The 16,401-nt window shown below is 48.7% G+C and overlaps 1 protein-coding gene across 1 annotated transcript in view; it reads left to right on the forward strand.

Moving 5' to 3' along the window:
• The window catches only part of SLC2A9 (solute carrier family 2 member 9), a 211,039-nt gene that overhangs the window by 152,416 nt on the left and 42,222 nt on the right, over positions 1-16,401 (forward strand). Inside the window, 2 exon segments of the mRNA XM_065877261.1 lie at positions 105-206; positions 1,780-1,855. Coding sequence (XP_065733333.1) covers positions 105-206; positions 1,780-1,855 — 178 coding nt within the window.

Genomic DNA, 16,401 nt, shown 5'->3' on the forward strand with positions numbered 1-16,401 from the left:
AGCCATCCTTTAACAACGACGCCATTGCAGTTCCAAGCATCATGGTCCCCTTCGCTCGCTGCTAGAAGGGGAGTAATAACCGCCTCTCTGTGACCCTGACCTAGGGCTTGGTCATCGAGCGCATGGGACGGAGACCCCTCCTCATTGGTGGCTTTGGGCTGATGACCCTCTTCTTTGGGATCCTCACCGTCACGCTGATGCTGCAGGTGAGAGGACGTGTATGTCACTCCCCAAGGGAGCACAGCATGGGCATGGCTTCTGGCTTCATGCTCTGGGACCTTCAGCTTGGGAAGTCCATACAGTCTACAGACAACTCTTGTAATGCAGAGTTCCCAAGGGCATCTCGGCTCTGAAGCTGCTGGGCACCCGCGGGGAGGGGGGTTAGTAATGGATTCTTGAACTGGGGGGATAAGAGACATGACTTCTGGTCCTGTCGCTGCCACTAGTGAGCTGTGTGACCTCGGGCAAGATATGTCCCCTCCTGAGCCTCAGTCTACCCATCTGTGGAATAGAAGAGATAGCACTAGATGAGTCCTAAGATGCCTCTTGCAGCTCTCACATTCCAGCTCAGGGTGGCTGGCACTGCCGTATGAGGCACCTTCACAATCGACGCCTGTGGGTACCAAGAGGGGCTCTGGAGCCAGACCACCGGGTGGGAATCCTGGCTTTCCCACTTACTCTCCATGAAACTTTTGGCAAGTCACTTAACCTCTCTGCTCCTCGGAGCCCCATGTCTAAAATGGGACAGTTATCCCTATATCCAGGGGTATCGTGAGGATTAAATGGGAAATGCACTTAAAATACTTGGAACAGTGCCTGGAGCATAATAAGTGCTCAGTGAATGTATATTTGTGGGGATGGATGGAGCCATAGCTAATTCTTATGAAAGTGGTGTTTTTTTTTCCTTTCACGGTGATGAGGAAACCGAGGCATATATCTAAATGAATAAGCTGCCCAAGGTTTCACAGCTGGTGAATGACAGAGCTGGGATCAGACCCCAGGACCTTGGGGTTTCCTCTGCCCCCCGCGAGGCTCAAGGCAGCCTGCATTAATTGAGCACTTACTCGGTGCCTCGAGTCCATCTAGGCCCTATGGGAAGCATGATGCAAAGTCACAGTGGTCAATAAAACTTTGCATTTTTCAAAAACAAACCCCTAAGTGGAGAGTTGCACGTGTGGGTCATCTGCCAAAGGTCTCAATGTCCCCCACATCTTTCGAAAAAGGCAATATTACAGTAATTCCCCTACATATGAACAAGTTCCGTTCCGAGAGCACGTTTGTAAGTACAGTTTGTTCGTAAGTCCAACAAAGTTAGCCTACGTACCCAACTAACACAATCGGCTATGTAGTACTGTACGGTAACGTATTTATAATACTTTTCACACAAATAATACATGAAAAACAAACACAAAAAATAAAGAAAACCTTTTTAATCTTACGGTACAGTACCTCGAAAAGTACAGTCGTACAGTCCAACAGCTGGCATCCAGGGGCTGGCATCCAGTGAACAGGCAAGAAGAGTTGCTGACTGGAGTATGCTGGGACTATGCTAACTGCTTCACAGGCATCATCTCCTCTCACTCTGACATCTGTAACATAGGCGGATGGGATGGCTTAAGGGTTATCATCATCCCCATTTTATGGACGCTGAAACTGGAGTTCAGAGGTGTAAGGTGAGCTGCCTCAGGTCACGCAGGTGGACTAAGGAGGAGCTGGGCTGGGTACCAGGTCCTCCAGCACAGCTGCCTCCTCACCTGCCCAACGGCTGCTCTCTTGCAGGACCACGCACCCTGGATCCCTTACCTGAGCGTCGTGTGCATTCTGGCCATTATCGCCGCCTTCTGCAGCGGGCCAGGTAAGGCACCCCTCCTTCCTCACATGCCAGCCCAGGGACTCATGGCACCACCAGGGTGGGGTGTTCTTACTGTACGGATAGAGAGCTCAGGGTCTGGGGAGGGGCAAGGGCCACTGGGAGTGGAGGGGGAGGGGAGGGTCCCATCGATTTAAATGCAGTGACCGCCTTGGTTTCCATCCAACCGATGGTAGGTAACAGGCTCACTCGAAGATGCATAGATGGTAACATACAACAACACAGCAACCATTAACAGCTGCGCGAGCTGGGAGCCAGATTCACTAGTTTGGGATGAATCGAAGATACTCAAGTTACAGCCCGTGTCCACAGAGAAGCTACAGTTTAGTATGGGAGGTATAATGATAGTTATAATAATAATGGTAATGTCTAAGATTTATTCATCACTGATTATGTACTATACTAAGCCACGCACTTGATGTGTGTTAACTCATTTAAGGCTCGTGACCGCTCTAGAGAAGCCAGAGATGGGAAGCTACTTGCACAGAGCAAGCAGCGATGGAATTGCCCAACCCCCAGGCCCTCACCACCACCTTACACTGTACCTGCCTGAGTGTGGAGTCTGGAGTACTCTGAGCCTCAGTTTACCCAGGACCCACCTTCAGCCCCAGCTCTGCCATTTCTCTAGTGGGCAAGTCCTCTGCTCTCCTAGGGCCTCAGTTTCCTCATCTCTCAAATGGCCAGGGGAGGTGAGACTGAGGGCCCTGCCACCCCCAGCTGGGGGTCTGTGTCCCACAGGGGCCCAGTCAGAGGCCGCACTGGGGCTGGGAAGATGGTGTGGGGAAGGTCTGATGACTGTACAGATCTCTCCGGGAAGCACTGCTGTGGTTCTGATTTGTTTTGGTTTTTGTGTTGATGAAAACAAGTTTCTATCAGAACAAATGGACCCAAATTTCTCTCTCCCTTTGCACTGCTGATTTTCATGGGCTGTCACGTTCCGAACCCTGTCACATTTGTCCCCAGCCACGACAACAGAAGGTTGTAATGGGATGGTGGAGAGGGCTGTGGAATGACTGGGGGAGGGCGTCAGGCACACACACCTGTGTGCACACGCATACACGTGCATGCACACACACATACACACAGTGTGCTGTGATGATGAGATGGCCAGAGGAAGAAGGCACCTTCCGTGGGAGCAGCTAATGACAGGAGGACAAACAGGGAGCCCACGTTGCAGTTAAAGGAGATTCAAGGAGGGATGTGCTCAGTCCCATGGGGCCTCCACACTACCAGCTCCACGGGCAGTAGTCACATTGGTACCCCTGGAGGTGGGTGGCCAGCGGCTCCATGCAAGGCCTGGGGACACTGGGGAGGAAGCCCAGGGGGACAGTCTCTGCTCTCATGGAGCTCATAGGCTGGTGTGGCCATGTTACCGGGGATGTCATCCGCCCAGTGAGGCCTGTCCTGACCACCTAGTATACATGCACAAACACAAACACACATACATATACACACACGCCCACACGTACACACACGTGCCCACATGTGTATACACACACACATACAAGTATACACAGACAACACACACAAGTATACACATGTGCACACACATGCCGTAGTCACACACATACACACACATACTCTCGATCACATCGTCCTGGTTTACTTCCTTCACAGCATCTTTTACTGGCTCATCTCCATACTGTATCCTCATCTGTTTAATCCAGGGATTGGCGATCTTTGTGCGCTGGATGTCTGAATACACATCATCCCTACTCTGCACGGTAGTCTTGACATTAGGATTAATTGCTCCCAGTTACAAATGAGGAAACTGAAACCCAGAGAGGTTACAATGTCCCCTAACATGAACCAGCTGGTGAGTGCTGGAGTCAAGATCTGAAGCAGATCTTTAAAAACCTGTACTCTCTCTACCCCATTGCAAAGAATAAGAATCCACATCCATGCACTGCTCTGAGCTTTTCCAGCACATTCCCTCTGTCCCCTGATCTAGTCCTCACACCAGTTCTCTGATAATAATAACATTTATTGAGCGCTTACTATGTTCCAGGCCCTGTTCTAATGCTTTCTCATAAACATACTCTGTGAATATAAGATAACACAGAGTCAGACTGTCAAAAGAAAATCACAACTATCAGAGATTTTACTCAGAATCAAACTTTACTAATAATTCTCAGGTCATCGTTAAGACCCAGGTGAAGTCTGAAGCCATCAGCACAGCTCCCCAGATTCTTCCTTGCATGTTAGAGTGTACTCCAGCCCAGATTAAACTTGTGAGGTGTCTAAATAAAACATGCAGGGCAACACTTACATACAGGAAGTATTTTATTCATGAAACATCTTCATTTTATACTTTGATAATTACACAGCTGACACTGACATTTTCCAGTGGACTATACCCATAGCTATACATTCCATTCTAAACAGGCCAGGTATAGCCCCCTAAAAGCATTTTGTACGTAAGGACTCTCTTATCTTTCTGCTAGAAAATACCATTATGAGGTTGGCTTAGCAAGTTTACAAACAGAATGGACCAGGTCATTTCTTTTTCTTCCTTTCCTCTCTTCCTATCCCAGTTGATAGAAGATGAATTACAGGTAAGCTGCAAAACCTTTCCTTCCCCAACTAATTTTATTCCCATCTTATAGATGAAAAAAAAACAAAGATTATATTGATTAAGTCATTTTCCCCAAGTCACACAGCTAAGAGACAAGTGCTAGATTGGAATCTACACCATCTTGTTCTAGGACCTGCAGTCTGAACTCTGATCTATGCATGTGGTCGATACTCATTGGCTGTTTGCTAAAAGGTACGTGGAGTTAGGCCCGTTTTGAGACTGACTTGCAAGAATGACACAAAGAATTTGGGATAAGAGGGGAAGCTTCTGTTTTTATCTTCTTAGGATGGGTCTGTTCTGGATCATTGTGAATCAGTCCTGTTTGTGTCTACACAGAAAGGTATAATTTTGCCATTCATATCTAGTTGTCAGATGTCTGTGGCTGAAGATGAAATCAGAGCATTTTGATTTTCATGGTTTCCAGCTGTTCTTGCTTCAAATATCATCTGTACACAGAGGTCAGGAGCAGTCTTTCTCCTTTGTCTCTTAAACTCAGATATGGAAATCACAGCTCTTCGTGTTGAAACAAAGGCCGTGCTGACACACGCAGAGTTTCACAATGAACTGAGGCAGAACAGAGGATTGGGATGATTTCAGAGCTGGCAGGGGACCTCAAAGATCTTTTAGCAGATGAGGGGCTGTGTCCGGGAGCTGGGATGAATTAGAACGAAGGCATCCCAAGTTCATGAAAGAACAGAAAGGTTTTTCAGTCCAGTTATTCATTGGAAGTTCAAGTCCCATCTATGGTTTCCCTGCCAGGAAGTCCTCCAACCATGAGTTGATTGCTTCCATTGATGGGGAACTCACTACCTTACGAAACAAACAATGCTGTGGTCCAGGGTCAGGGAGCTATGGCCTGTGAGCCAAATCTGGCCCATGGCCTGTTTTGTATGACCCATAAGCAAAGAATGGCTTTTACATTTTAAAAGGAAAACAAAAAGAATGCGTGACAGAGACCACATGCAGTGGCCTAAAAAGCCTAATATATTTCCTATCTGACCTTTTTCAGAAAAAGTTTGCTGCTCCCTCTAGCGTCCCTCAATTCTGACATTTGGAAGAAGGGAGAATGAGGTAGCTTATGAGGGAGGGAAAGACGAATTTCCATACAGCAGGAACAGCCAGCGAAAATGTCAGAATGTAAAAGGAAGTTAATGGCAAAGGAACAACAAATAATCCAGCAAGGCCAGAGCAGTGGTCCTCAAACATTGCTAAATCACCTGGCAAGCTTCTAAAAGTCCTGATGGCCAGGCTGCATCCACAGCCAACCAAACCCTAATCTGGAGGTGGGACCTAGGCCAAACTTGGAAATCCCTGGGCTAGAGACGCCTTTTCCAACCTCATCTGAAAGCATTACAATTACCTGGGTGGCTTGAGAACTACAGTGAACTCTGACTCAGGCCTCACCTGACGCTGGCTCAGTCGGACCTCCAGGGTAGAGCCAGGCAAGAACCGCTGTCCCAGCATGGCGGGGTGGGAGCGTTGGAGCGGGGTGTACAGCACAGGACAAGTCAGAGATGTGTTGAAAGCAGGTCCACGGAAGCCGGGGCAGTGCGTTAAGATTTGCCATTTTATCCTGAGCTCCAGAGAGGTCCGTTGGGGGGATTTTTAAGATTTGCAGTGAGAAGAGTGGATCTGGGAGGCGGATGGATGGAAACAAAGCAGAGACGAAGCCGCAAGCCATGGGCCGTGTGGGAAATGCAGGCGGCAGGAAATGAGGGCCAGACGAGGGCAGTGGGCCTGGGCAGCGCCAGCCGGTAGGGACCCCATGGACGGGGGCCCTGTGCTGAGTACAGGCCGCTGAGGGAAAGCCCCACATTTCAGGGTGGGATTTGAGCACTTTTCGGGTTTTTTCCAATAACAGCTCTTCTCCCAGGAAGAATAGTGAGTGCTGGCATGGTCTCTCAGCGGACGGGTTGGCCTTTTTCTCTGTCCTCTTACACAAAGATACTAAATTGAACTCATCCACAAACCTGCCTGAAGTGGTTACCTGACCCAAATCACAAAGCTTTGGCTTCTGTGCTTTTTCCCAAACCGTCTCCCTTCTTGCGATGATGTTGGTTCCCCTTGCAGTGTTTGCAAACACTGCTTTTTTGTGAGTGTGACCGTATTGCATGCTGAGTTTCCAGCATTTTAGATTCTGAGCTCTCCATCAGTGTCAGGGAGGCTCCCTAAGGAAGGTCCATCTGCCCCCCTAATCTCAGATGAGCTGCTGGTCCCTACCCTTTGCTCCCCAAACCCCCCATGTTCACCGAGCTGCTGGGCCTCACCCATTCCAGCTACTGTACCCCGAAACTGACCAGGGCTTAGAAACTTCACTTGGATTCACATTGAGGGCACACAGCTTAAGCCCCTGGGGAAATTACCTGTCCACGGGGAACTGCCATTTGGGTTGTGAGATCTTATTGCATCCTTCTAAGTGTACATGAAGGAACAGATCCCAGGAGGAGCCACCCTGGGAAAGCGTGGTTAGGAGCCGATAAGAGATAAATGGCCAAGGGCCTCCCCAGGGAGGCTGCCCCTCCACGATTAAATGAAAAGAATCTTCTTCCCAGGAGAGAAGCTGTAAGTTTGCCTGAGGCAGCTTCTGTGGTTAGCAGATCAAATGAAGGAGACTTGACAGGGAGTTGAAATTAGATGAAGAGAAAGAAAGAAAACAAGAAAAACAGTTTCCTGCCACGTATTTTATTTGTTCGTGTGACCCCCAAGGCAGTGGCAGAGAAGCCTAATAAATGAGGCACAGGATAGAAGAGCTTTATCTTCGAGGGAAGGGAGATCATCCCCAAAGCATGTAAATTACAGTTTGAAAACTCTTATTACCCACTGACTCTGTACCTGGCACCAAGTTCCGCCCTCTAAGGGCAGTTTATGAGCCGATGGGGAGGACAGACACACCCAAGATGGAGTTTGATCACCGCTTTGACAAAGGAGCACATCAGGATCTGAGCCTTCCAGAAGGCTGGAGCAGTCCTGATGGGAGAGATGCCAAGTGCCCAGGGAGCACATGCCTGGCTTGAAAAGGGGACACCTCTATCTATCACACTGATGTAATCTGGAAAGACTGCCCGCGTGTACTAACCTTTGCAGGGGCCATCAGGATCTCTGCCCTGCCCACCCCTGTCCCCCTGCCCCATCCCACTGTCCCTGCTTTACAGCTACACAGAGCTGCGTGCAGCCACCCCACTGTCACCCACGCTTACATGATCTTACAAACCTGTCCCCCACCTAGAACTCCACCCTTCCACATTGTCAGCTAAAAAAAAATGCACGGGAGAGTTGTGAGGTAAGTTTTATTTGGGGCAAAATGAGGACTATAGCCCGGGAGACAGCATTTCAGATAGCTCTGAGAGACCACTCCGAAGAGGTGGGGGGAAGATCAGTATATATGCGATTCTGGTGAAGGGGGAGTACGTACAATCAAGCACACATGTTTGCAGAACGTTGCTGCTAGTCTCGAGGGGCAGACGTCACCGTGAACATTTTTAGTGCTTTTCTAGATACGAGGAGATGCAAGAATTGGGCTCATAAAATCTTCTCCTGAAGATACCTAACTATCTGAAGACCTGTTCTGCCAGTTCTTCCCAGAGCACGGAGGGCCTCATTCCTGAACTCCCCTCAGGGGGTGTTGAAGGTCAGCGGCTGCAGCGGCTCATGATTTGATCCTTGTAGAGGTAGATGGCAGGTGCCAATTTGTAGTTGGCACCATCCATTTGAGGAATGGCTTCTCATCTTTAAAAAGTCAGCTCGCACTGTCCCTTGAACCTTTCTTAGAACTAGACAGCCCCTCCTCTGTGCTCTTTCAGCCCCCAGAATTGCTGCTGGTTTCACCCTCTCCACCCCGTATTACAATGGCTGAGGCTGCTCCGTTTCCTGTAATGTCTGGGAATGTTTCAAAAGCAGAGAACTTGTTTCCATCACTTCTGTATTCCAGGCACCAAACACAGAGCCTGGCAACGGGTCAGCACTCAATGTATGATTGTATTTCTCATGCATTCATTCAGTACTCACCCATGGAGACCCTACTGTGTTTTCCAACACCACTTCTGGCACCAAATGTGTCATGTTCCCCACACCCATCCTCCAATTCTCTAATACCAGCTGGGTGTCCAGCTGACTATCTGACTATCATTGGGGAAGGGGACTGGATTGACAGTTGAGGCTCAGAGAGGTTAAGTGCTTTACAAAAAGTCACACAGCTAATGGGGGTGGGGAGCCAGGATTCCAGTTCAGGTTAGTGTGACTCCACAGCCTGAGTTCTTAAGCTCTACAGTAGACTACCAAGATAACGTAGGACCCGGGCACTGTGTAAGCATGTGGAGATAGTTACCTGGACAAGTGAGGGGTCAGGTTACCTGGCGGGAGGAAAGTTAAACTGCTTCCTGAATGTTGAGCTGAAGAGAGCAGAGTTATCAAGCATGGTTTCAGAGTGTGCATTCCCCACAGTGCCATGTCTAAAGATGCATCATCCCCATGTTAGACAGAACATATGCTGGCTCTGACATCAGCCCACAGGCAAACACAGTCATACACATACTCGGGAAACACTGGTTCACACATATACATACATATACACACGTGTGTGTACCCCTCTCTGCAGATGTCCCCCGAGGCTCCTTTCTTACCCACTCTCAGAGGCCTGACTCCTATCCCTTGCCTGATTCCAAATCGGGCCTGGATTTCCGACTTCAGGGAAGGGGGTGGGGGGTGGGGAGCATGGGTGGGTCCTGGCCTCCTGGGTGGGGTGAGCAAACAATGTGACATGCACGGGCACCAGACAGAGTTGTTGCCTGCCAGGTGTCTGGAGAGCTTCCCCGACTAAGGTGAGCTGGGCCACAGTGTGTGATTGTTTGGGTCATACAGAAACATACTAATTTGTGAAACTTTTTTTTTTTTTTGAGGAAGGGCCACATTTTCTGGTTTACAACAGTGTCATTTGGGCTAGCAGTGGCCCTGCAGTTGGCTGGCTGAAAAGAAAAGGAAGAACTTCTGGGCAGAGGACAGAAGTCAAAGAGCAGGGTGTGCTGATGGACTCAAAGGACACAGAGTGTCCAGGAGGAGAGAGTTGAGCGGAGTGGGGGGGCTGCAGGGAAGGTCCAGACACAAGGAAAGCAATGTCAGACTGTCATGGCCCTCGCAGGCTGAAATACTATATTTTGTCCTCCCTGCAGTAGGCAACCACTGAAGACCTTCAGGCTAAACTGTGACATTATCAGACTGGTGTTTAAAAAGTCTATAGTGTGGGGACTAACTGGAAGTAAAATATGGAAGATGGGAGAGGCTTAGTAGAAATGAATTTAGGGGTCATTAAAGAATTTGTATCAGTGAGCTATCACTGTGTAACAAATAACCCCAAAACCTAGTGCATTAAACAATAACCATCTATTGTTGCTCCCAAGTCTATGGGTTGCCATGATAGTTTGCTACACTGGCCCAGGCTTTGCTGATATCCATGTATGTCTGCCTTTGGCTGGCAGATTGGCTGGATTCCAGTTAGTCTGAGGTGGCCTCAACCACTGTTTGTAATCAAGAGGGGTCACTTGATGTCTGTCACCATCCAAGAGGCTAGTCCAGCATTTTACATGATGGTAGCAAAATTGCAAGAGAAGAAACGTGCAAAACCTCCCAAGGTCCAGGCTTGACCTCACTTCTGCTGCATTCTCTTGGCCAAAATAAGTCACAAAGCCAGCCCAGAACCAAGGGGTGGAGAAAAAGCCTTTACCTCTCCTGTGACAGTCTACAAAGTACTGGGGCCATTCTGCAATCTCGCCAGAAGTTGTAACCATAGAATAGGAAAGGGATGACGATTATGGACTCTCATTTTAGGAAGAAATATAAGTCATTCATTCATTTACCCATTTTATGAGTAATTATTGAGTGCAAACTATGGAAAAGCCATCCTTCAAATCCTGGAGATACAGTGGTGAACCACACACACACACACACACACACACACACACACACACAGTCCCTGCCTTTGGGGAGCTTACTTAAGCAACAGTCAGAGATCAGGGTCCCCGCTGGAAATGTATGACACACTCCACTGGGATAATTTGAAAAGACAAATTGCAGTGGTGATGGCAGGCTACAGGGAAATGTCAGAGACCCTAATTATTTTTAAGGTCTCAGCATATGACACGAGCGTCCACCCCTCTACCTATTACTGGCCATGTAGGAAGCAATTTACTGAAAGTTAATTCATCACAAGTCAACTCACTGAATGGTGAAATTGCTGAAAGCCATATCATAGAGAAAATCAATTTGCTGAATTTATCTTTTTTTAATGACTTTATCATATTTTTTAAACTATCTCTCAAGAATGTAGGGAATTTTGTATGGACGCAACAATTTTAACACCTTTCATCGATTTCTGTGTTGTTCTTCATTAGGCTGCATAAGTGAATTTAGAAAAATTTTCCCTTTTAAATTTTTTTTGCGGTACGCGGGCCTCTCACTGTTTGTGGCCTCTCCCGTTGCGGAGCACAGGCTCCGGACACGCAGACTCAGCGGCCATGGCTCACGGGCCCAGCTGCTCCGCGGCAAGTGGGATCTTCCCGGACCGGGGCACGAACCCGCGTCCCCTGCATCGGCAGGCGGACTCTCAACAACTGCGCCACCAGGGAAGCCCCCTTTTTTTTTAGTTCCCTGTTGTTGTGGCTGAAGGCTACTGGGCAAGAGAAGGCACAGTTGAGCAGCATAAAATATATTTGTATCCACAGTAAGAATATATATCTTCCTCCCTCTTCAAATCCATTTTATTCCAAACACTCATACACACAACAAGTAACAGGATTTGGATAGCAAGAGATGTGTCAACACATTTATCTTAATTTATTTGATTCCTGTGTTTGGAAAACAAGAGTTTGGATAGCAAAGGTACAGAGAGCAAGGGATACCCGCACATCGGTAGATGAGGTTTCTCTTGTTCACGTATTCTTATTCACGAATGGATTTTACATCGTTGTCTTTTGGTGACTTGACCTTGAGCCGACCATGTGCCCTTCCTCAGTCACTTCTCCAAGCCTAATTTCTGGCCAGGACAAGGAGATACCGTACTCCACTGCCCCAGAGCCCCAGGGAACCCCCAGGGAAGTTGTGGGACTCAAGAAAGATGCTCAGTGGATGCTCTTGGGATCTCACTACAACTTTGTCAAAATCTGCATCGAGGGGCTTCCCTGGTGGCGCAGTGGTTGAGAGTCCGCCTGCCGATGCAGGGGACACGGGTTTGTGCCCCGGTCCGGGAAGATCCCACATGCCGCGGAGCGGCTGGGCCCGTGAGCCATGGCCGCTGAGCCTGCGCGTCCGGAGCCTGTGCTCCGCAACGGGAGAGGCCGCAACAGTGAGAGGCCCGCGTACCGCAAAAAAAAAAAAAAAAAAAAAATCTGCATCGATTTCGGCAAGTCCTTGTTCGGGTCTCAGTTTCCCCATCAATGAAATGTGGGGCTGAGCCAGATTAGGGGCTCTCCAGTTGGGTGGCTGTGTTTCAGAACCCCCTGCTAAGGTCAAATGTTCCTCCCCATCCGCTGTCCAGGCCGCTGGGTAGGCAACAGGATTGGCATTTTAACACATTTTCTGGAAGATTCCTGAGCAGCCAGTCCAGCCCAAACCACTTCCCTGCTTGTGGAAGCTTTCAGGCTTAGTGACCAACTCCAGGGCTGCCCAAAGACCTACACCCAGGTGGCTGGCCATACTGACCACTCGCCCCTCACTTCTCCTGCACAGACCCCTGGGCAATGGGAAAAGTCATATGACCATGATGACAGTGAACGATCAAGTATTTAGCCAGCATTTTAGCTTCTGTGCTGAGTATTTCACTCAAGTGATCTCACCCAACTCTCACACCAGCCCTATGGGGCAGAGCATCTTATTCCCATTTTGACCATGAGGAGGCTGAGCCTCCAGGAGGTTATGACTCTTATAGGTCATACGTGCAGATGCTCCTGACGTCAGCGGGTGGCAATGTTTCTGCTCTTTTCTACTGTAGTTCAGCGAATATTGACCGCCCCCCCCCGAAGATTCATGTCCATTCGGAACCTCAGAATGTGTCCTTGTTTAGAAATAAGGTCTTTGCAGATGTATTAAAGGATCTCAAGATAAAATCATCCTGGACTCAGGGTGGGCCTTAAATCCAATGACGAGTGGCCTTATAAGATGAGGAGGACACACAGAGGGCGATGTGAAGATGGAAGCAGAGATTGAAGTGATGTGGCCACAGGCCAAGGAGCACCAAGGCGTGTCAGCCACACCAGAAGTTAAGAGAAAGGCATGGACGCTTCCTCCCTCACAGCCTCCAGAGAAAACCAACCCTGCCAACACCTCGATTTCAGACTTATAGCCTCCAGAAGAGAAGAAATAAATACCTGCTGGTTTTAGTCACCAAGTTTGCGGTGATTTGTTAGAGCAGCCCTAGGAACCTAGCCAAGGTGTTGGCAGGAAAATATTTCCTTATCCCCAGAGAGCTGTTGATGTTGGGCCAATGGGCTTTGGAAATGACAGATTTCCATCATCTAACCATCATCATTCCCATCATCATTAATACCAAACAGATGGCTGGCCAAAGCTGCTCGCCAAGCTTACCGTGGGCATTCTGCTTATTCAAGAAGACCAAGGGGAACTTTTAAAATTAATATCATCTTCCTTAAGGGGAGCACCTGTTCAGAGCTAGGTACCACATTCACCCGGATCCTCAGAGCATCCTGCCAAGGAAACACCCTATTCCTGACAGACATACCTGGGCTCCTGGAGCCCGCATTGTCCACATCACGTGGGCATAGGCGGTGCAGGATTTGAACCCACGTCTCCCCGACTCTGGCGTCACCTTTCCTGCCATACTCTCTCCTGTTTTTCCAAACACTTAGCTTTCCTCTTTATCTCTTTCCCACAGCCTAAGGCAGAGTTAATTGGTGAGCTTATCTCCTGCAATGTTAATCTGGAATTGTGACAGTGCTCTGTACGACTGTCTGCCAAGTCCTTCCTGGAAAGGATGGTTCCTCAGAAGCAATCCCAAGCAAACGCTGTTCTGAGAGTGAATTTGAGCCCTCCAAGGTTTAAGGCAGAAGCCTGGATTTGGAACCAAAGTGTGGAAAGTTTTGAAAACTCTGGTTCTGCAGCCCTGGAGTCGGTGACACCCGCCAGGCGTCTAGGCTTCCCTGTGGTTCCCCCAGCAGCCGTCTTCCTCCTGGCTGGAATGGAGCAATCCTGGGATCGGGCAGGGGAACCTGTCACTTAGTTGTTCCTTGCAGCTGCTAAGAGGGTGAGAGCATGATTCTCTGTCCAGGTTATTAGTGTCCCATGGCTGCTGTACCAAAGTGCCACAAACTGATGGCTTTAACAACAGAAAGCTAGTCTCTCACAGTCTGGAGGCCAGGTGTCCAGAACCAAGGTGTCAGGAGAGCTGAGCTCCTCTAGAGGCTCAGGGGAGCATCTGTCCACGCCTCTCTCCTAGCTCCTGGTGGCCACCAGCATTCCTTGACTTTTAGCCACATCACTCCAATCTCTGCCCCATCTTCATGTTGCCTCCTTTTCTGTGTCTGCCCCCAAATCCTTCCACCTTTCTCTTATAAAGCATACGTGTGATTGCATTTAGAACCCACAGCGATAATCCAGGATAAGTGCCTCGTCTCAAGACCCTTAACTTAATCATCCTTTTTGCCGGATAAAGTAGCATTCACATACTCCGGGGGTTAGGAGGTGGTATATGTACATGGAAGGCCTCTCCCCGCTCCTCGGTTCACTGCTCTGCAGCAGTGCCCCCCTCCCACCGCCACGCAGCTCCACCCTCCTTCTCTCCTGTCTCACCCATTTCTAACCTCACAGTGGGTGAAGGGGCTCAACAGCTGTGACCCAACAACGCTTGTTGGCCTTCCTCGCACAGGCAGTGACCTGGCAGCTGCCTACGGAATTTCCACCTCTGTTTTGTCTTGGTTCTGAGTCCAAATGAAGCTTCTGTGTTAACCTCCTGTTACCCACGTAACGTAAATGTTAAGTAGAGACAATGTGGTTACAAGGCAAGGAGTGGTCACCTCCGTTAAAGAGGGTCAGGGAGGCATAAAAAGGAACACATGCAGTGTCTGGATCTTGAGTTAATAAGAAGTCGTTCTTGGGGGCAAGGGGGGGTGGGGCAGTGTGTCAGTGTCGGTGGCTGCCGTTCACAACCACCACTAACCTGGTGGCTTAGAATAACATACATTTATTCTCCATGGTTCTGCGGTCCAGAAATCTGAAACCACTTTCACTGGGACAGAGTCAAGGTATCTGCTGGGCTGGTTCCTTCTACTCTGGGGGCATATGTTTTCTGGTCTTTTCCCACTTAGAGTCCACCCGCGTGCCTTGGCTTGTGGCCCCTTCCTCAATCTTCAAAGCCAACAGGGTAGCACCTTCTCTCCTCTCTGAACTCTCTGAACTCCTGCGTCTCTTTTATAAGGACCCTGCAATTCCACTGGGCCCATCTGGATTGGGTAGGGTAATCCAGAATAATCTCCTCATCTCTAGATCCTAACTTAATCACACCTGCAAAATCTCTCCTGCCCTATAGGTAACATTCACCAGGTTCTGGGGATTAGGACATAGACATCTTTGTGAGGGCAGGGGGTGCTGGTTAGGGACATTCCAGGTAGTAATAGCATTTCCTAAGACTAAAATGCATAAGAAAATGGGATATATTTGGAAAATGGCAAGTAGTCCAGGTGGCTGGTGGCATCATGGGGGAGCAGTGAGTATTGGCAGAGGGGCTAAGAGGTAGGCAGGCCCAGATCAGACTCTGCCTTGTATACTCAACTTCTATAATGCGTGTATTAGTTTTGCTTGGGCCGCCATAACAAAGTCCTACAAACCAGGCAGCTTAAACAATAGAAAGGTGTTGTCTCACAATTCTAGAAGTAGGAAGTCCAAGATCAAGGTGTCAACAGAGTTGGTTTCTTCTGCGGCCTCTCTCATTGGCTTGTGGAGGGCCCTCTTCTCACTGTGACCTCACGTGGCCTTCCTTCTGTGTGTGTCTGTGCCTTAATCTCTTCTTATAAGATTGGGTTAGGACTCACCCACATGACCTCATTTAATCTTAAAGGCCCCATTTCCGAATGCAGTCACATTCTGAGGTATTGGAGGTTAGGATTTCAATATATGAATTTTGGAGGGGACACAATTCAGCCCATAACAGTAATTTAAAATGAAGGTCCTAGAACAAGAAACATCCATGGTTCAGGTACTAATTCTTCCTCTTACTAATGGTGTGGCTTGGGGCAAGTTGCTTAACCTCTCTGGGCCTCATCTGAAAACTAGAGATAACAGTAGTATCCACCTCACTGGGCCGCTGTAAGGATTAAATCCATCCATTTATTCGGTGGATAATTACCGATGGCAGCCATGTTCCAGGTGCTTCTGTAGGTGCTGGGGATACAATAATGAAGAGACGAAACACCTGTCACCATGGAATGTTTATTATAATGAGACGTTGTATGCTGTATTGGGAAACAATATAAAACAACGTGAAAATTCACTTATAAAGTATATTGGACTGGAATAAGCACCATGGAGAAAATTTGAGCAGGAGAAGTGGCCAGGAAACATCTATGGGAAGGTACTGAAGCTTGAAACAGCGTTGTCAGGGAAGGCCCTGGTGGCAAGGTGATAGCTGAGCAAAAATGTGAAACCACGAGGGAATGAGACATCCAGAGAGCTGGAGGAAGAGCACACTGAGCAGATGGAACAGCCAGTGCAAAGGCCCTGGGGTAGGAGTATGTTTGATCTGTTTGAGGAGCAGCAAGTAGGCCAATGAGGCCAGGGGAATAAGTGAATGAAGAATGGCAGGAGCTGGGATTGAAGGGTTGAGGATGGAGGGCGAGGAAACAGCCGATCGTGGACAACTCCATAGGCCATTCTAAGGGCCTCAGGCTTTTTCTTTGGGGGAGATGACAACCCTCTGGGGATTGGGGGTCGAAGAGAAACAGTGTCTGAGCTCCATTTT

Source organism: Phocoena phocoena, chromosome 5 (assembly GCF_963924675.1).
Source record: "Phocoena phocoena chromosome 5, mPhoPho1.1, whole genome shotgun sequence".
Lineage (NCBI taxonomy): Eukaryota > Metazoa > Chordata > Mammalia > Artiodactyla > Phocoenidae > Phocoena > Phocoena phocoena.